Here is a 23,613-nt window from a genome sequence, read left to right on the forward strand (position 1 = left end):
ATTATATATAATTTAATCCAAATTTATGAAAATATTTTTTTAAAGTTTTTTGTTATTATATTTAATATTGACGCAAAGCTGTTATATGCTCTGCACATGTATTTGAATAAATAAATATTGTTCTTAAAAAATATTTTTTTCGATCTAATTAATAAATTAAGTAGCTCTGAGTATTTAGGTAGACTTCAAAGCCCACTATACCGTTACGTATGGCGTTTATTTATTATACAATATATCACATGAAGAGCTTCGTAAGACATGTGTTAGGCTATAATAAATTTAGTCACTTTCAGTGACCTTAATTAACGAAAATGCCTCGCTATATGTGCACGCGACGGTTAAATCTGAAAATTTTCCCTTGGTCTGGCAGTGGAGCATTTGCTACTAATGCACGGTCGTCGTAAATATTTTCCTGCGACTTGTTCTCAAAGCTTGGTTAAGTGTATGAATGTGGTATCTCGTTGCACAAAGGCGTCATAAATATTTCGAATTTGCAAGAAAATCCCCCATAGTTAAGAGTTTCAAAGCCTCTTAATGTTGCTTTAATAAGATTTTTATATCAAGTTTTATTAAGAAAGGATTTTACAAATATATTAAGCTAAAGAAATATTATCAAAACTGTCGGTAGCTAGATGCTAACCAAATCTTAAAATACAAAAATGCATCAATGCAAAAATGCATGCATGCAAATCTTAAAATATAAAATTATTGTTTAATTTTCTAATTTCTATAATATTTATTTAAATACGTATAAAAAAATTAAGGCATTTTATTAAAAATATTTTTTTTAAATTTAATATGTGCTTAGTTATATTATTACATAACCTTATAATATAAAATTTAACCATGATGATATATCCTTAATCAATAGAGAGGATACAAAACATTTCAAAGATATTGTATAGTATTTCATTGTTATTTTAAATATTTTTTATATACATAGATATATGTATAAGATACACTCGAATATGATCTACTAAATTTTTGTAAAAATATTCATGCCTTCAAATATTAATTCACTGTGACAGAACTTTATAAATAAAAGTCTTGTGATATATTAAATAAATGACACTCATGTCAATTATTTTATTTTTCTATTGAATTATCATATGTAAAATATCAGATTAAAGATTGAATATGTAAGCAACTAGCTAAAACAGGTGTCGGAATTTTTTTTTTTTCAGTATTCCTAAATTATATTTTTTTTAAAATAATTTATTGCCTTATAAGTAGTTACTATTTGTAAACATAACCACAAAAAATAAAACGTTTAAAAGCTAAAAAAATTAATTGGTAAATATATATTTTCTGATGTATTTGACCGCGTAGCGTAGAATATTTGGATGTTTCAATTTTAAGTTAAATTAATTGTGCATTGATGTTTTAAATATTTATTTTTGTGCAAAGTAAATTTTATTAAAAGGGAAAACGTTTCTGGGCCTAATTAAATAAACCACAATAGCTTTTTTTATAAATTTTAATTGTAACTAAAAATTGTAAACAATTACTGGCAATTTATGGATTGCCTTAATTTAAAATAATATTTAAATAATATTGAGCTGCATAACAGCATTCCATCTCCACTTCTTAATCACTAGTAATATCCCCAATTTCGTTATTTGCATGGTAGTAGTATTCACTAGTATTGCAACGGTAATTAGTGCATATGAATTTATTTAAATGCAGATTTTAGTCATATTATAAATTAGTTTTAAAATAAAAACAATTTTAATATTGTATTTAAGTTTAATTACTGATTATTAAGTTTGTAGTGAAAGGGTAAAAATATATTTTAGCGCAAAAATTTTGTTGCAAATTCCAAGAGTATTTTTATAGCTTAAAAGATCAAGCATTACTAATTCACTATATACTCTAATTCACAATTATATATTAGAAGGTGAGGTACATATTATTATTTAACTAAAATTGAAATAAAATAATCTAAAAATAAATAGATTCTACCTTATTTTTAATAATAAGTTTATTAAATGTCTGTGTCAATCTCACTTTGTTTAGTAAACTTCGTGAAAAATATAACTAACAAAGCTATGCCTTTCGCAGAAATATGGACCTTTATTTATAGGAAACAATTGTTTACCCTTATGTATTCAATTTTCATTTATAAAAACTATTCTAACTGTGGAAACAATAGCAGTCTAAAGCGTTTAAAGGAGTGCAATATTGAAAAACAATTGCGGTACACCGACAAACAGTTAATTGTTATATTTATTTTTGTACACAATAAAAAAGAATAATCACAAATTTTTGAATAAATAAAAAAAATTTAACTATAGCATATTTTTACAAAAAAACATAAGAATTATTTTTACATTTTTAAATAGCAGTTCATTAATCCTCAGTATTTTATTTAAGGTAGTCTTTTTTTACGTTTCGTTGATAATAAATAATACCTTATATCTTTTATTCATAAAAATCACAGTTAAAAGTTAAATTAATACGTAAAATAATCATCATTTTCTGTTTTAAACATTTTTTTTATAATTCTATAAATATAAAATAAAACTAAATTATAAATTAATTTTTTTATAATTTTAGGATCAGGAGGCAAACTTTCAATAATATTATCATATCGAATATGAGCTATTATTTTTAGATTCACTGGCGTCAAGCTGCTATACATATTTCCAAAATAAATATAATACATAAAATATTGTTCACTGTCCTTGACTATAAGGGCCTAAAGAGAGACTAGAATAAACGTATTTGGAATTTGTTACAGAAAAAGGAGACTCAACGTCCGTATATTAGAGAGAAAAGGGATTGTTGAAGCACTGTGTATCCATATAATACATTTTTAATAAAGAATATCGGACAAATCAAACCTATACATTTATACACAAAATTAACGCAAAAGAGTTTTATACAGTACGTATTTATAGATAGTTTTATATTCAGCATCATCTATTTTATTCCATAAAATAATAAATAAAAAAGTTATAATTTAATTCAATATTTTTTATTTTATATAAATTAATATAAAATTGCCAATAAATATGTATTGTATGTACGTGGTTCTTTTGTGTTTAATATATTGTTAAAAATAAATCAGTTGATTTTTAGGTTTAATTTGAGCTCAAATGTAGCGAAAAATTCACAACACACATTACTGTTAAAATATCTTGTAGGTAATTTGGTGTCCCTTATTTTGTTTGAGCGTTGAACTAAGCTCGGAGAGATTGCGTTTATTATATTAAATTTTGATAAAATCTCTCTTTATTTAAATATTTTTTCAGCCCAAAGGCTAAATCTAGTTTTTTTTACCCGAAAAAATTCACACAAGTTTAATTTTCAGTAGAATAAAAATTGTTCAATTACTATTATTTGAGCTATTATTAATGATGATGTCAATAATGATATTCACTAATTTTATTTAAATTCTTATTTATTGTTGGTTTCGTTTATGTGTCTAGGGAACTAGGAAAATTATTCATTCTTAGCCCGACTAAGGTTTTAAACTATACAATGAGTCATCTCTTGCAATTTCTAGTACGTTTTAAAGTAAGATATGTACATGTACATGATATGTGATATACCAATTTAAATACTCAAATATACACGAAAAAACAATACTGTTAAAAGCGACGTGTTTCAGAATAAAAATATTATAAAAATAAGTAATTTCTACTTCTTTTAGTATACTTGATGTAAATATATGCTGTAAATGTATTTATTGTTTTATAGCCAATTTACATAGTATTAAACTAATTAAAAATATGCATTTGACCGACGAAGCCATACGATTAAACTTCAATTAAATTACAAAATGTATTCATAATTTATATTTTATGTAAATTAATTATCGGGTTCATTTATGCTAACTCATCTGAGCGCTCTGTTGGATTTCAAATCGCCGAATTGATCGTTCGCTTGCGAATTAATTTCGTATTGGAAAATTTGCATAAACCTCCGAAATTATAACATTATCTCATACATACACACCTTTGTCGATTTTGTAAATTTGAGAATCTTCAAATTTATTCAAAACCAGAGCATACATATCGTCGGCGTCATCCCCTTTGTACGCAATTATTCTGAGAGGGCCGTGGGGTTTTAGAACGTTAATTTTGTGAACGCCTTCGTCTGGCACGAATTTATACACTTCGCAATTGGACTGGAATTAATAATATATATAAGCAGTAAATTAAATAAATAGTATACACTGTGGTAAATACCTGTCCATTAATAGGATTTTGCGCTATTATCAAAATAAAGTGTTTATCTCGTTCGATTACAGCCAAATCTCTACCACCATCAGTAGATATGTAAAATAGCTCATCTAAATACGTACCAGTCCAAATATATATTCTGTAAAATTATCATATGATGATTATTTATTTTAATCAGTTTAATAATTTAATAAACTTACATTGAATTAATAGTATTTATTTTTTTATGTCTATACACAATAGCCAAGTACAGTTGGTCTTTGTGGTGAATAAATTTGGCCGCTGCCGGTCTATTAGTCTCACTCGAGAAAGTTAAGTTGAACTTGGACTCCTTCCAGTTTCTGTCCACTTTGTGTGGTATAATATGCAATTGACTATACGTACTAAAGCCCATATATATCATTGTAGAGCCGTTGAACTCTGTGGTCTAAATGAATAAGTGTTTAATTAATAAAATTTTGTATTAACTCAAAAAATAATCCGATTTTACCTCAACAAACAATGCCTTATCTAATATAGGTATTATATAACCAAACTCCAAAAAAATGACTCCATTTTCATGCTCATGTACTCGGAAAATGTTGTCGTCGACCAATATTTGCTTTTCATTGTGCACAGCGAAAATATTCACTGGAGTTCTGGTCCTTGAAAGGTTCTCGGAATAGAAGCCCTCGATTATGAACTCGACCTTTTCCACGGCACCTGGAGACGTTTCGCATAATTAAACAATTTTATTTTATCATGGAAATGAGTACAATCAATCGAATGCTAGATAGAGTGTGAAGTTTCTAATGAATTATTAATAGCTGATTAAATTCAAATCAATATAACTAGCACATCTTCACTTCACTGATTTTATAGGTGTATAAAAAAAATATTTACATATGTATGTATAACTATGTTTATCTTACTGCGTTTTCTGCGATCCAAGGCGTGATCCTCTTCAAAAAGGGAATAGAAATAATCCATCGTCTCATAGTATTGTTTCTCAAAATATGGTTCCAAATCATAGGGATTCTCACTCCAAACATTGTCTCGATCAAATTGTAAAACGGCATTAGAAACAGTCGCCTAATCATTCACTCAAATTAATGTTATTTTATTTAATGATAGCTTAATAAAGTTTAAAACATATTTTTACGTCAAAGAATAGTGATAAGATCAAGATATATATAATTCGAAATAACATGTGTGTAAATAATGTGTCCTCTTTCATTAAAAATAAATTAACGACTGACTCTACACTAGCAAATTATTGTTGTAAGCTTATTTTTATAATATATTAATAGTCTTGTTTGTGTGATGTTAGAGTGATATATCTGTTGAGCGGATTATATTTATTTTTGTATATATGTTAATGCGATTAAAACATGAAAGTTCCATTGAAAGTGAGTTAATATATTTACTAAATGTATTGAAATAGTTTGCAAGTAACCTGATTCAGAAATAGGTACAATTTAAAAAGTGAATTTAAAAATTACAATTTCAATAAATTGTGTATATGTAATTACCTATATGAAAATATATAGTAAATAATATCGTTTTTTTAATTTTTTATACGGTTTAATAAATTAAATATGTACTATATTTTTGTTATCACAAAAATTAGGAAAATTTCTTAAAATATTTATTATTCTCGAAATTATTACTTTATTTTATTTTATTACAAATCCTTGCTTTATAAGGGTTTAAAATTCACAGAAGGTCGAAACCGCAAAAATTTGCATATTCTATTTAAAATATACTCCATATAGAATTTCACGTTTTAGGTTATGCTTAAGTGAGTTAAATAAAAATAATATAAAAATAGCTACTGATAATTTCTATATAATGGAAATAAATATAATAAAATATTTAAAAAAATATGAAGTAGAATATTTTAAGCTTTTTTTTATCGATTTTTGTTTTAAGGTCATTTCATAATTGTGGAAGGTCATTTAAAATATATTAAGCTCAAGCTACAACCTATTAAATCTAACACTGAATCTAGCACTAAAACTTTTTATGATTAGTTTAGCACAACAAATTAATTATTTTACATAATATTTGTACATATTATTTTTATCATTTTAAAGAAAAGCAACTGATAGTTTATATGTATATATATATGTAAAAAAATCATTTATTTTTTTGTAGTAGCAAAGTGCTGTTTTTAAAGAATTTTAAATGTACATATTTTTTATTACACTAAAATGATTATAAATGCATACATTAGCATTTCTTAATAAAAGTTTGAATCCTTATTATGTGTGTACGATATTTTTATAAGCTGATTTTACATTATTTTTAATCCTTAAAAACTCGTGAACTGCTGAGTTTCGCTATTATGCAAAAACTCGTGAACGGACGGTATTGTAAAAAAACTTTTTGATAGTAATTTTCTTTGTAACTATATAATACACATACACAAATATATATAATATGTAATTCGAATCGTCTAGTTTTAAAAACAAAATTTTTCGTCAGACATATACAATATATATGTATGTTTTATACAAAACATATATTAATAGATTGTTTTATATATTCTTGCTATAGTTTACTGAAGACATCATGGGTTTTAAATGATCATAACACTTGATATTTCGTGAATATTAATAAAGGGTATTTATTGTATTAGTTGAAACATACACCGTACATACAAAGTAATATTAATTACCTGAAATATGATTTATTCATAATCCATATTTGTAATAATAAAGCATTAATTCAATACCAAATATTATTAAAGTGCTCCAATATTGTTGTATCTTATACAAGCAGATTATTACGCGTAAGACAAATATTGCTATAATTTATAAAAAGCAGACATTGTATTATTGTGTATCTATATAATTAAGCTATTTTACTATCATTATAGCTATTTATAAATTACAAATCTATTATTTATGCATTACACATGTAGTTTCATGATTATAATTTAAATTCAATGCCCTTGAAACTGTATATTTTGATAAAAAAAAACAAAAATTAGAATATTTATTGTTAGTAAAACATAAGCTAGCCATACACGCGTAGATCTGTCCGACGGATCTGTCCGTCGCGGGTGCCTGGCGGATAAATCCGATTGTGTATGACGAAAAAAGACACAGATTTGTCTGTCAGCGTCTATCCGCTATCCGTGCTCAAAACGAACGGATCGGACACGGATTCGCACCTAATAGTTTCCAGTATTTAAAAAAAAAAAAAATGTTAAAATTTGTTCTTCAAGTTATTTTATGAACCGGGCCATTTCCGCTCGTCTTTATTAATTTGCACCAAAGATGCCGCCATCGGTAAACGTCTAAAATAAGATATTTAAAAATGTATTTTTTGACATTTTTTTTAACAAACACAGTGAAACATCATATATTGAAAGCTAAATTTGTTTGTTAAAAATAATTATAAACCGTTTAAGATTATTGTTTCGTTGTCAATCTTCATTAGTTATTCTTCTAGTACTGTAGAGATAGGGCTTTATAGTATGCTTGTTTAGTTGAAATGCAGCATCGCCCAAAAACACGTAAATCTGATGTCAGATAAGACTTATGTCTGAGTTTAGACAGTTTAAATGTGTGACAGATCTGTGGCGAAGCTCAGACAGATCTGTCCTGGTGTCCGTCGAACAAATCCGTGCGTGTGTGCTTAGCTATTAATCCAACAGGTGGCATTTCAAGTGTTTCTTAAATTTGTAGCGTATTTTATAATTTATTAAATATGTTAATGCATCAGTTGAATCTGTTTGCCTTTTTTATTCTATACTCAGTATGTATTGTATACATACTTCTAACATATTTATTATTATGTACAAATGTAGACATAATTAGAGAGATTTTTATGGGATTGCGTTATTTAAGTAATATTTTGAAAAAGTGGTAAGTCAATTCGAATGGTTATTGTATTGTGTACTTGTTACAGTAAATGTATATTATCAGTGAACTTATATTTTCACTGGGGTTCCAGTGAAATCATATCTGAATTAATTTTAATGAAAATGTAATTTAATTGATAGACTGCTCTATAGTGTCTTTGAGACGCAATTGACCGGTAAAAAAAATCCATTTTATTTTTAAATACAAAAGTATTCCTAACTAATTAACCAAAAATAAGTAGATCTAATGAAAGTTCTGAAACTAACTATAGTTTTTCAACTTTCATAAGGTCAAGTTGAGTTTAGTTAGGTACGGGTTTCTCTAGCGGTTATTATTTAAATATTTTTTTTTAATGTCATAAATATATATCTTTCGTGAAAGTGTAATTACATATGATTTACTGAAACAGTAGATGAATTTATTTTTTTACTAGTGAAAATATAACTGCACTAAAATTACATATTTAGTGTAAAACACATTTTATTGAGTATCACTGTACATTATAGCGGTCAGTGGCTCGGTATTGTGACAATACTTTTTTTTAGGTCAGATGTTTGGAGTGCGGTCTGATATTTTTTTGTGCCGACTGCCGCAGGAAGCATGAGGTCAAAGTGCACGATATCGTGTACGATTGCCATTTGTGTCGCCAGTGCTCTTTCCCCATGAACGCCGATACTCCGCCAAGTGAAGAACTTTTAGGACACGTAGCTTCTGAGCATCTGCCGCTCAGGTGTACCAAATGTGACAAAGTGTACAAAACGATGGAAGATTTTATGGACGGCGAGAGATGTTGTAGAGTTGACGGTCCTAATTTAGTCAGGGAACAGGCCGACAGTATAGAGAGGATCAAGGGTAAATTCGAGTATGGCGATAATGATGGAGGCGGTGAGTAAAATGTGTTGAGCTTTGGTCATTATGGTTCGGATTTGGTCTAATTGGAAGGATATTTCTGACAATAAAGCCAAATCTGTACCATAGGTGCCTTGGTGTGTGTATTTATAATCTGTGAGATGCGGATAACTAAGTATGTGTATGTTTGTGTATATATATATATATATACTTATATATTTGCCGCATATGTAGAAATCAAATAATATTTATAAGCAGTGCCCTTTTTTGCTAAAATATTCTTCTCGGTTTAAGAGTCATGTATAAGAGTAATGGATCGCGTTTCATGTTGTCTGGGTCATGTTGAGTGCAACATACAAGGAAGTCCATGTCATTTCCACGAATTGGTCGCTCTTTTCGTATCGACAAAACTTACCGGAACTTGTTTTTTATATGTATTACATATATTATATATAAACTTATTTTATTAAAAAAAAACTAATTAATCCAGTTATAGCTTTAATCATACAAATTTGATTAACTTATCAATGTAAATGAGAACTCAAAATTGATTTGTGTACAACGGTCTGATTTTTAGTGTTTTTATAAATGTATCTGTTTCTAATATTTTACAAAGTAGTTTATTAAATACAACATTTTTAAAACTTTTCAACAGTATTTTTTAGAGCTTATGCAATTTATAGCTGTGTACATACGTGCAGTTTTTCAATACGTTCCGACTATAATTTTTTAACTAATTTTAATTAAAAAAACAATATATTTGTATGCACGTCTGTACGACGTCTCTGCGGACGCGTATTATTAATTAGAGTATGCGTGTGCGAAAACGATTCATGGTCATACAAGTTATTTGCTCTTTTAGACGTTTATGTGAATCGTAAAATAAACGAAGCGCGCTGTAAGTTTGAAGTCCCTGAACCATGATTTTCGAAATAAATTTGCATGTTGTTCTGTCGTAAGTCTATTCGTGGTGAAAAGCAAACCAAACTGTCAAATTACAAATCAGCTGTCAAATTGGCTGTCGCTAAAAAAAATGTTACCTATTCGAAAAACAAATTTCTAAAAAAACATATTTACACTAAACAATTTTAATTCTTCTAATATCTTTTTTTAAATACATCTCATCTCTTTGTTTTGCAAAATCTGTATTTTTTTTTCACAATTTTTACAAAATAAGTTGTTATGGTCATATTTTAAATACACTTTGACAGACTATTAATAAACCTAACGATTAAACTAGCTACCTATAATTAGTAATATAAAATAATAAAAAAAACTTTAAAGTCAAAATTAAAATACGTTCTGTTTCTCGTCATACTTTTTTATATATTTAAATAGATAATATATTTTTTCGACGCCACCATAAGATATAATATATGTATCAACACAATATATATTAACTATCTTGTAACTAAAACCCTCTGGGTAAGGTTAAATTAGGTAATTGTGTATGAAAGGGATTTCAGCGCGTGAACGGCTCGCAGTACCTTAGATTTGATAATTCCATTTAGTTGAGACGAATAATCTAAGGTTTCCGTATGGATTTCCTTTCTATAGACAAATCTATTCTATTTAATAATAAATGTAATTGTATACCTATAATTTTTCAATTGCAAATTATTATCTGAAAGACCTTTGTTTGAAACAAGTGTTTTTTAAATTTCCATCGTATCTCTGAGATAGAAATTTTTGATTGATAAAAATAATCGATAATCACCGATTAGGTTTTTCTATATACTTCATTTAAAATTATTTTTTTTAGCATAAAAAAAACGTACGTAAAATAAACTTGCAGTGTTATGAATCTGAATTGATTGAATTTAAAAACTAATACATGAAAGACCTTTGATTGAACATATACTTAAAATGTATATGTTTACTTCAGTATATACCCTGGTGTTTTTTTCAATTATATCGTGTCTGGAAGATAGAAATGCTTATTATATAATTATAATTGTGAGCAATTGTCACAGATTAATTAGTTTATTTTAGATTGTATCAATCTCACAGTGCTTAGTGACATCTATTGATTGTAAGTTGTAATCTTATAATATAATTAATACAATATATATCACTGTGTCTTAATTCTTACTTGGTAGTCGTTGATTATGTTTATACTGTTGTAATACATTACAACAGTATACAGTAATGTATTACATCTTGTTAAAATAAAAAAAATACAATAAATAAATCCTCACCAATTGATTTAAATTACATGCCTTTAAAATTTTATACTATTTATTTTACCTAAAAGTCACATAAAAAATAAATAAACCTTTTAAAAATATTCGTACAAATTTAATTTTATAAAATAAAAAATGCATTGTAAAATTTTTTGAGAAATGATCCATTTTATTGTTTTTTGGTGAAAATATTTGGATTAATATGATGTTGATTTTTTTTGTAATATCAATATACTTTATATTTATTTATATATTTTCCGGCAAATAAATCGTCGTCTGTTCAAGTTATTTATTAAAAATTAAATTTTTTTAATTTTATTGTTAAAGACCTGCATTATTTGTTTTTATCGGTGGGTAGTTTTTTATTCTGTCAATGCATCTTATTTAAGCGGATTTGCTCTCGCTTTATCAAATTTTTAATATTTGAAACATTTTTTGCCGATTCCTATGTGTAATTTTTTCTTATTGGAGCGAGTTCTTAGATCACCAATGCAATGATAAAGCCGCCGGCCGGTTAGAGTAATAAAAAATTGTAAAAAACATGTTGGTTATTTAAATACATTTGTTCTTCCGAAAACACATTCGGAAAGGTTTATTATATAAATATCTTCTTTTTTTAATGAAGCGCAGATAATACGAGTTTAAGTGCTACAAATTTTTAAACAATTTTTTGTCCCTCCCAGACACCTATTAAAACCTTCTAAGAAGTATGCATATTAGACATGAACCCATCTTTACTTATGCAGCGTTATAAGGGCAGTAGTTGTAAACCTTTTAAAATATTCGTTCAAATTTAATTTTATATAATAAAAATGCTTTATAATTTTTTTTGAGAAATCGGAAAATTTCTCAAGAAATGTGAATTTTTAATAAAGTTTAATTATTGAACATTATCGTTGATTAGAAAATTCTATATGATATTTAAAAATTAATTTAAGCTTTCTTTCATTTTGTTTGCAAAGCTGTTTAAGCAATGTGCATTACTTTTGTTAATTGATGTAATTATAAATTAAACAATGCTCTGTAAAGCATTTGGCACTGACTTTTTGTATTAAATTGGCCACTCAAATTTCTCCAATATTTACAGAAAATACTGATGACGTATGTTATGCTAGTTAGAGTTTTAATATTAAGTGGCGAATGTATGTATTTTAGTAATGACAAGCACACCAACACATGCGAGCACGCCTCATTGGGGAATGTTTCAAAAGTCATTCACGTCTACCATATCTGGCATAAACAGCCCAGATTCGGATACGCCGCACAACTCTCCAGTCGAGTCCGGAAAGGTATATTGAGAACATTTAATAGCTCTGTTCCAATCTCCAAACCACTGTGATTCACCACCACACAAACACAACCCTCGTATTGTGTCCGAACGGATTTGCTTTTAGATGATGATCACGTCAACGAATCAATTGTCATCCATTCACGCGGACTCCACTGGTGGCGGTCCAAATCCCAAAGTTCAGGAATTAAAGGGGATTATATCAAAGCGGGCCAAGTTGGAGTCTGGCGACAGTTCTGAGAAGCCCGGCGAGTCGCCTCCACCCTCGTCCTTCTACGCCGAGGATTCGGCCCGAGATAAAGGGAGTCCTAATGAAGGAATTTCGCAAGAATTCACACCTTCCATCAACAATTCTGGCGATAAGAGGAAGAGGGTCACGTTCGCCGACGTAATCGCCGAGCCGAGGACAGACGTGGCCGTCGTCAAACCTCACGGTAATAAAGTGCAGTGGTTAATTTTCCACACTGACACGCTAATGTACTTCGTAGTGGTTGTTAAAGTTTTATTTTAGGTGAATATCTAAGTTTTTCGCCCATTTGAGTCGAGATGTGGGTGAAAATTCTTTCTATTTTCTCGTGATGAAAGTTGTATAATTTCTTGGAATTTATTATCGTGTAATTTAATACTATTTAGTATTAATTAAAAATAAATTGTTAAGGGATTATTTGATTTATTATAATATCAAGCTAAATAATATGTTAAGAACTATAAGAGCGAGTCAAATGAAACCTTATTTTTTTAAATGTACATTATAGTATTTTATTTGTGCTCTGGTATTATCGTTTATAAATTACGATTGAAACAAATTTTAGGGGAATCTGTCACAGTGCTTGCGCCATTTTGAAGCTTCCTACTCAATTGATACACTTGGCTTGCAACACCGTACCAACGAGTTTTAAGTAAGCAAATATTTAAATGAAGGATATGATCATATTTTTAATACTGTAATGTCGTTTTTAATTTTAATACTGTATTGTCGTTTTTATTTTAAGAACAGTATTTAGATTTGTTATCACATTGTTAAGGTTTTATTTGACTCTCCCTCGTATTAAAATAAAATAATTACAGATGTCACATTTACTTTATTTTAAGCACGTTGTATATCACTTTTTCTTACAAAGTTAAAATTACTAGATAAAGTGTAAAAATACCAGACGCGTACAGTAAGATACGTTCCCTTTCGCTCGCTCGCTTGTTAAGTGACGAGAGTGTGTGAGAAGTTGGCGTGCGGAACGCATGTAATGCACGCTCTTATCTTTCACTCACTCTCATTACTTAACACGCGAGCGAGCAAAAGGGAATGTATCTCACCGTACGCGTCTGAAAAATACACAATGCGATTAATATAATTTTTAATAGCATGTAAAATTATCTTATATTTGGGGCAAATATCTTGTAAAGCTTTTTAAGAGAAAGATAAGATTGCATTTTAATTTTATTAATCTTATTAGTATAAAATTAAATTGAATTAATCAAGTTATATAAATGTTCACATATAATTTATTTTTTATATTTTATATAGCGCAAACATACATGTTTTTTTTTAATTTTATATATTATTTTAGTTTTTCTTAAGCCAAAACGCACATCAACGCCTGCAAAAACGAAACCTAAAACCAAAAGAACTCCGCGTTTCCAAGCGATTATCAACAACTTCGAAGCGAGATCCAAATACGCGACAACTCCAAAAAACGTCAGAAATCAATTGCCAATGAACGAAGAGACGCCACCAACTTCAGATCAAAACTTAAATATCATAATGGCGAGGGCGATCAATTTCAAACAAGATAGTCCCGCGTCTTCCGAGGACATGTCTGAATCTCCGAAGCAAATGGACTATTCAGAAGAGAGAGATAAAATCCAAAGTCTTGCAATGTCTCCGACCGAGACCGACATCACAAACATAGATAATTACAAAAGTTGCATCGATGAAAGTCCAACGACGCATAATATCATAAACACTAGTCGATTGGAATCTATAGACGATTTACCGAAAGAGATCGCTCATTCGATACAAACCACTTTGAATAACGCTATGAACTCCGATGATTTTTCAACTGAGATTCAATTCAAGATCGTTATTACTAAAAAAGTTGTGTCCGTAAAGGAGACCACTAGGTCTTTGGATGATTGGTATTCGAAGAGTCGGTGTGTCAGCAACGTGAGTTATGAGAATGAATCTACCACTATATGGTCTAGATTTGTCGATGGCGTCAAGTGGGTTTTGTGGGGCAGTAAACGTAATAGTGATGATGCAGGTATGTTATATATATTTATGAGTCCATATATTGGTGATTTATGTATATATATGTATATATTTTCATATATTTATTTATGGTAAATATTACTAGATAATTTATATTTTTTATTAAGTAAAAACCTTTGGATTAAGAATTCAATAAAAGCCTTTGTTATAAATAAAGCTATTTTTATGTGCTTTTTGGTTTTGGTTGGATAGGTTTAGAATTCATTTTTGAATAAAGCAAGTTAACTTTAACTACATTTCAATTTTTTTCTTTTTAAAATCAAATCAACTTTAACCATTTTTAAATATAAAAATGATATTTATTTATAAAAACCTAACCAACCTAAACCAAAAATGAAATATATTAAATAGCACATGATAAAAGATAAATATCTAAATAAAAAAATTAAATTTTAGTTATAAATACAATAAGTACTTTATTATTAAATCTTTATTTTTGCATTCAATAATAATCTGGAAATTCGCTGTGCAAAATTAATTTTAAAAACTTTTTTTAAATTATTGAATATTTAGTGTTACAAACATTTTTATAAGCTGTCTTTAAATCGTATATATATAATATCTCTTTAAAAATATTTTTAAAACATTTTGGTATTGATTGCATAAATTACATAAACATCTGATACCTACGTATATCAATATCTTACAACCGAATAAGCCTAGAATTTGATTTATTTAAAGCAATTTGATATAATTAAAAAACAATAGTTGACGTCTGTGTTTTGAAAAGTATATTACTGGTTAAATTAGTTAGTGCACTGAAAATGCTTTAATTCTGATTTGTTTGTTATTAAATTTAAAAAGGTGGCAGGTGAAAATTATACACAGTTTATTAAATTAATTTACAATCTGTTACACACTGTTAAAACAATGATAATATGAGAGATTGACGGGCAAGGCTCCACCGGTTATCGTCTTTCCGTTGAGGTCACGCCAGTGTTACCAGAGGGCTACCTAGTTTTTGGTCTTAATAAATAAATCGGCCTCCCACACTGGTAAAAAAAATGGTTGAGCCATTGATTTTTTCACAATCACGATCAGTCATGTAGTTCTCTATGTAGTTCTCAATATCTAGGTAAACTTTCAAGTGTCAAAACAACTCTGCTCTTTACTATACATAACATATGGTAATAATTTAAAGAAGCGATTTCTGTTGGAATTTAATGATCGCATGAAGGATTGTATTTATATATATATATACAAGTAATAAAGTAGGAACAGGAATACATTTCCTACCTCTGCTCTTTATATACCATTTCAGACTTTAAGGTTTATGGATCGAGTGGTGTTACCTTGTCAGTCTTAATTGATTTTTATTGAGTAGCTCTAAAGGACGTAAATTCATTAATAAGTCTATCGTCTTGTAACTTTACGTTTCTTTTGTGCAAAAGATATTTTTAATATATGATTCAAATTTAAGCACAAGTTGCTAGTTTATAACTATTTTCAAGCTTACAAAAAAAAATTGAAGAGAAATAAATAATTATAAAAGCATTAGATTAATAAAAGACAATTAAAAAACTAGTATCATATGTTGTAAAATATTTATATTATTAAGCTTTAGAAATTTTATAAATATAATATTTACATAATAAAAGACATAAAATTACATAAAAAATAATTTATCCCTCTGAAGCATAATGGTTTAAGACATTTCAAATTTAAACCTCAACTCAAGTTTAGTCTGCTTGTAGTAAAAGATTCTAGAGCTAAGTAGGTTAATAAATTTTCGGTATGTAAAATTATGGCAATGTTGTCTAATTGTTGATATGGATAGGTGTGCTATATAAAATTTATATCACTTATTTTGAATGAGCTTACAAAACAATGAATTACTTGTGGAACTTTTAGTGGCAAGATAAAGCTCTAACACACATATTTATCAGAAAACACGCTTTAATAAAAAAAAAGTACTGTATGAACAGCTATTACACCGGTAATATCATATACTGGTGTAATAAGCTGTTTATGTAGTTTTTTTATGATAAAGCGTTTTTTCTGCTATTTAGCAAAAAATGCTTTAACATAAAAAAATATATTTATGGGTATTATGGCCGCAAGGGCAGCAAACCGTTTAAACCTTAGCTTTGTTGAAATATAAAAATAATGTAAAATTATTGCTTGGTTAATCCATTTACTAAAATAGCTATTGAAGTTTGGTTTATGACTGCTGTGTCGTCAACGTTTAGAAGTAAGTCAGTATGTTTTTAAAATAGGAATGTTACTACTATATATATATATTAAAAACTAATAGTGTCAATGTATAATAACACAAGTCTTTGTCTTCACTGTATTCAGCAGTGGCAAATTGTAATAGAAATATGGACCATATGCTGTTTATTGTTATGTCATTCGAAAGGGTCTCATAAACATAATTTGTTTATGTTTTCTATAGTTTGTGGCGATTTTTGTTTGAATATTGCGTTTTAATTGAATAACGATTTTTATCAAGGGTTCATATATTAGGCACATTACGTTTTCTTTTATCAATAATCCAATTAAAAGTTTCATCATATGACTGTTTATATGAAATAATCAGTAAGATATTTTTCTTGATAATCAACAGATAAAAGATTTAGTTGTATCTTGTTATAATATTTAATTTATCCTGCTCAATAAAAATTAACTACTTTTTAAGTGTTCAGTCCAGCTCATTTTAACCATATCATTTTATGTTTTTTCAAAAGATTTTATATAGTTTCTAAACCTATAATTCCAACTTTTTTAATTTTATCTTTCGACTTTTGGATAATTAAATGGGAATCTAGGCAGATATCTTACCAACCAGATTTTTATGTATCTTACAGCGAGTCTTCCTGGAAAGTTGTCGATAGTTTTCTTTCACTTCCAAATCTAGATTTGTATTTGCCATTATAGATTGAAAGGGTTTAACGTATTTTGGATGACGTGGTATGAATAACTAAATAGTTCACGAATGTTTCTTTGATTTAGACTGTGCTAGTTTTATTTAATATACAATAAATTGTGTTTGTATTTGATCTGATTACTTATTTGAGACGACCCACAATTGTACACGCGCGTTATTTTATATATTGATACAAAAGCTTACAATTATATTAAGTTTCACGAATTTATGGACCGTCTTCATTATATTTTTCTATGTATAATACTATGTAATTTAATATATTATTACATTTTAAGAAAACGAGAATATTCCACCACCAAATTTGAGGCTGTCTTCTTGCAAAAGAAAGCGTATATTTTCAGAGTTGTCTGACAGCCCAATCAGAAATAAAAGGTATAGATACTCTGGAAGGATAAGCGGCAGGAGACCTTTGGACAGAGTTCTGAAAGGTACCTTCGTTCATTTGGAGAGATCCAACTCTACAGGGGCAGTGTTGGTCAAGAAGAACGACGAAGACACGGAAATGAACAAATCCCTGAATCGGTCCTTTTAAGCTATGTTCGAAATCCTCCTGACGAGTCAGCAATGCGATTTTAAATAGCGTGTTCTAAACTCAAGCTCATGTAACATCACAAAATAATCTAGTATACATGAAATCCAATTGATTAAAAATATATTAAATGTTAATCGGTGTTAACGTTATTGATTAAGTATTTAGTTCCTTTGTGTAATTCTGTGTATTTTTTTATTTGTTTAACTTGGAATAAAAAAATAAATTAAATTTTATCAAAAGCTGGACTTGTTCTTATTCATTTTTTATTACGTTTAATTATTTAAGAGCAATGTACACGGGAAAATGTAGGCAATAAAATATTAACGTTTTCCCCTTTAGTGTTCATCACGGGTCAGAAAGGATCCGACAATGAAATTATTTTAATTTTACACTCGTACCTTTCTGAATAAGTTCTTCTTGAACAATTTTAATAAGGATGTTACGTTAATTTTAATAGGCGATTAATTCATTTTTGTATTATTACCTCACAGTTAGCATAATGGCCCAATTCAATTATTTAGGTTGAAGCTATTAAATATAATGTTACAATTAACAATAATGTAACCATTTTTATATAAATACTTAAGTGAATTTTATGCTTCAGTTCATTTTAATTCTAAAATCATAACAATGAATTGTATAATAAAGATTTTGTAATCCAGCATGTTATAAAAGTAAGGATAAAAAACCTTGAAAATATTTGTAAAGAATTTTTTCACGATTTATTTTACTTCGCATCTCCAATGTTTTTACGACCTTCTAAGAAACATTTGTATCATTCATAAATATTTAATTTGGACATAATATCTTAGCTGAGAAGCTTATTCAGCATTTATATACTTCACTGCACTTTATTTCATATTAAAGTAAATTTTTTGTTCCGTCATTTTAAAATAAAGAAATCGTTGAGCGTGACAAAATGCGTCGTCATATTGCAGTCAAATAAAAACTACGCGTCCAATATGACAATATAATTAATATGCTCATATAGTACCAATGTGAGAAAAAAGCGATAAGTTTAATAACGCAAACGATTGGTGTAATAAAATCAATTGATATAAACAAGATTTTATATAAAAACATTCTTTGATATTGCTTGAGTGATAATTCAGTGTTAAACTTTTACAAGTATTTTTAATAATAAAAATAATTCAGACGGTAGACTGACTTTGAGGGCTTGTGATAATTTTGTATCAAAGGGTTCAGTGTTTAATTACAGACTTATTAAACATGTTAGAGTATATATTTAAAATGATAATAGTTTCGTGTTATTAGTCTAAGTTTAGAAAGCAATTTGAATCACATTCATGCTTTCGAATATTGTATATAAATGTTATTCCTAAATTCTTATAACAAATTACAATAGACTTAATTTACTAATTAATAATACTTCATTAATCAATATATATATATACGTGAACGATGTTCATGGGAATATTTTCCGCCTGTTGATCGGGAACAATGATATAGCATCGCCATAACGGTTCAATCTATTATATGTGTTGGTTTCTGCTTCGAACTGGATGTATTTATATGAAATTGGAGATATATCTCTAGCTGGAATTGCTTCTAGATATTTTTCATCTGTATGTGATATATTGTTATATATTATACACACAGGATATCATCATTATTCGAGAATGAATGAATCCATGAAAAAGCCACAAGGCAAGAATCGAAACGCGAACGAAATAATGATTAAAAAAATACATCCACTACATAATATTTTTATTTTCAATTTATATAGTAATACGAATCTTCAAATATGTGCCTGGAAAATATCTAAAAAAAATATTTAATAATTATAAAATTATATATAGTTCCGATTGATCACTCGAGATTTTCATAATATTATAAATTATTAACGTTGAGAGTTGTGTTTGGTATAAAATATAGTTAAACTTAAACAGATAAAACTATATAAATTCTACTAATGTCCCATGCGCCTTGTAGTCGAAAAACCTTTGTCTAAACCGCCTCTCAAGGATTTTTCTTTCCTTTTTAACGTGGTTGGTCCATTGGTCGGATTCTACGGGTCGACAAAACACGGATCGATTCGGGATTTGAACGCCCTGGCCGTTAGATGTGTATATTTCGGATTAAGAACTGATACGTAGAACACGATATTATCCGGGAGCAAACCGCATATATTATAATTTTGGAATATGGGTTTAAATAATGGTATGTCAATAACTATGATGTATTTGTAGCAACGGTTCCTACGAAAATTTGAATACGTACCACAAATACTAGAATAATTTAGAATATTACAAAATAGTCTAAATTATTTATTTGACATATTATTTCATATATAATACACACACACAGGTTTAATAAAGACTATTTGAGCTAAATGCCATACTTATACTATTTTAAATTCTTGTCATTAAATTTTTAATAATCTTTGGCAAAATTTAATTAAATTGTAGTTAAATTTTAATATCGACGATGAAATACTACAAACCTTTTTTTGCATTTTTCGTTCAATATGAAATATTGTGTACAAAGCCGCAATTTGCAAATTGGAGAGTTCATAAGACGAAAAGTTCAGCGGTAGGAAAAAATTAAACTTTTCATTCTGCTCTCGATACGTATTATACAAAAAAATATATCTCAGTGTTTAATTTCTTTTTTAACTTTCAACTCGATTCGTACGACTGTAAGTCATTTCAATCGTATACTTTTCAAAGTAAGGTAAGATAAAAAATACTAGAGGTAGAAGTTTTTTACTTATATAATCTTTTCTTATTCAAAGACTTAAGCATATATAGAAAATTAATTAGATGTTGTAATTTTATATTACATTTTAAACTTAATTTATTGATATGATATAGAAATTTAATATTTTTATCTGGTATTTTATGGGGCAAATAATTAAATGGTTGTATAAAAAAATTGTGATGCAACATATGCACATGTCATTTTGGCTGTCATTTCTATGTCTACTATGCTATTTCCAACTTTTAAGTTGAAAGTTAAGCTAAGCAGCGACGTGGTGACAAACAGAAAACGTGCTACTGAAATAAATAAAGATTAGAGGCTAAAAATATTTTTTATAAACAAGTAATAAAATAAATTTGTAGTAACAGAATGAATAAAATCAATTATAATGAATAAATTACGAGCTTAAATCTATCCCGCGTAGTATTTTAAAAATATTTTTTATATATTTGTGTATATTATATTTAGTTTATATTATTTCATAAAAAAGGTAGTGAGTTTAAAAATAATAAAATGTCTTTATTTAAATTACAAATAGTAGCATTTCTCAGATAAATCTTATATATAAGAGTTGAAGTATTTATTTATTATAATATTTTTGTCTTAAACTATATTTTATGTTTTTTATGGATTTATGTGTTATTTATTTTCTTTGTTTTTCAGTATCTGTACTTATTAAAAACTTAATTTATCATTATATGTATAATATATATTATGATTAGTTTGAAAATATAATATATATTTTTTTTACCCCAAGCCTATTTTTATTCTCACCAGCCGCCACTGGTTGGAATATACCTTAAAGATTGGCAGGCAGTGAATATGTTAGTTGTGAGTGAATATTTAAATTTCTCTTTGTATATGGAACCCGTAAAAAAACTGTTTTTGTATAATAGCTATCATGGGGCATTAGAGTAACATGTAAAGTCATGATATTCAGATTTGTAATAAAAAATAACCAAACAGCGCCACAAAAAAATTGTGCATTGCTTAAATATAACTTTAGATAATATATATTAAAAAAATTGTACATCAAAAATTTGTTCAAGAATGTTAAAATTGTATGAGGGTTAATTGTCTTTTGAGTTAAATAGAAAATAAATAACCAAAATTCCGATAGAGCCGACAAAAAGTAGAATATTAGACGATTTTACATTTAAAAAAATAGATTTTTGTGAGAATTTAATTTACGCCTTATCAGCTCTTATTGGTATAGAAAAATCAAGAGCAGTTACAGGTATTTTGGCATTCTCCTAACTTATTACGGCAGATACACTAGTGCGATTTAATAAAATAAAATATTATAATAACACATGTGCTTCTAATAATAATATTAATGAAATACTTAATGTAGTTTTAATTAATTTACGAGTTTGTTTTTACAAAATTAAATTTATTTTGATACCACATCAAAACTTTGATAATATCATATCTCTCCGAAACCAGATTCTGTAAACAAAATTAACATCGCGCGAATACCGAGTTTAATCGTATCGTGCTTCATCCAGAACTGTCATTTTTTTGGCAAATGTACCAAACAGACTACCCCCACTTCCTTCACCATACTCCGAACTCGAAACGGAGTTATAAACTTTAATAAAGTGAACATAGTTTCTAGTCGAGCCCAAAGTTGTGTCGTCCAAATTAAATCCGGTCAAAAAGTTTATGCTGTTATAACCCGTTGACGCCCGGCGGCGTTTGTATTATTTTATTTGCGCAGCAAGCATATAAATCTTAGCATATACGCAAATGAATCAGTTATCGCGGGCCGACATGCAAATGAGCCGGCCGCGAACGCTGATTTATTCCCTCTGCTGGCAAAAAATAAAAACATTTGTATGCGGTCCATGGTTTGGTTTGCTTTATTTTTTATTCGGCTACTTTCTTTCTTCGCTTTTCATCGCCAGTTGTGACCGACCTTTGGCTGACGAGCTGTTGATACTATCTGGCATGTTTTCAACATTCGCTGAGGTTGGGTTGTTTCAACTTGAAATTTGAATTAAATGTAGATTTATGATTATACTATGTAGCAGTGCTTCTAGATTTTGTCCGAGGACAATTTTGGACGCCTAATTTTTATTAACAGCAGCTTTTGAAAACGTTTGAGATTCTGAATTTTTACTCACAGGACATTTTTATTTGTACGAATAATAAAATTATTTATTTTGAATTATATGTCATACATAATATTTATAATTAATATAATAATTATTAATAATATAAAATATATATAAAAATATATTTTGGTTATGCTGAATAAAAAAAATATTTCTCTTATTTTAGGTTATTTTATCATTGTTGAAAAAGTTATATAATGTATAAAATAATTTTTATCCGTAATATTTAGTTTTGCGATGTATTAAGAAAATATATTTATTTCTTATTTCTGACCTTAAGTTAGTGAGCTTCGTTGCTTTTTTACGTCCGTGCTGTACCTATCGACAATGGCGCTTGGCCATTTTTTCCTTCACACGTTCTGGGGCAAAAGGGAGTGTAGCTTTGTACGAGGCCGCCATATTAATGACTTATTCGGATCAGAAGCTCTTTGACACACGACGCCACTGCCTTAATCACTGGTTGGGGTCCGCGGCCCGAGTTTAATTACTGACGCCTAATAACCTTAGGGACGGGCAACTCGACATTTTATTAACAACCCCTCCCACATGCATATACCTAAACGCCGTCATGTCAATGACAATATTGAAAAAATATCATTTACGGTCAGGTTACTCGCATATAATTTAAGCTTTTAAATGTAAATAAATTTAGGAGCTTTACGATGTGTATAATTACGAGCGGTGACCTCAGAAAAACATTGAGCACTCTTTTTATTTAATACACTTATGAGA

At 28.2% G+C, this 23,613-nt stretch overlaps 2 protein-coding genes across 2 annotated transcripts in view; both read left to right on the forward strand.

Annotated features, from left to right (window-relative positions):
* Dop2R (dopamine D2-like receptor) overlaps nt 1–23,613 on the forward strand; it is a 398,237-nt gene that overhangs the window by 184,069 nt on the left and 190,555 nt on the right. The gene's annotated exons all lie outside the window — the stretch shown is intronic.
* On the forward strand, nt 7,451–18,282 carry fs(1)Ya (female sterile (1) Young arrest). The gene is made up of 6 exons (XM_088206088.1): nt 7,451–7,468; nt 8,584–8,923; nt 12,226–12,359; nt 12,465–12,792; nt 13,924–14,616; nt 17,787–18,282. Exons 1-6 carry the CDS (start codon nt 7,451–7,453, stop codon nt 18,041–18,043), a joined length of 1,770 nt encoding a protein of 589 aa, XP_088062214.1. The 3' UTR covers nt 18,044–18,282.

Source organism: Plectrocnemia conspersa, unplaced genomic scaffold, assembly GCF_051122295.1.
Source record: "Plectrocnemia conspersa isolate PC_06_02 unplaced genomic scaffold, ASM5112229v1 ptg000002l, whole genome shotgun sequence".
Taxonomy (NCBI): Eukaryota; Metazoa; Arthropoda; class Insecta; order Trichoptera; family Polycentropodidae; genus Plectrocnemia; species Plectrocnemia conspersa.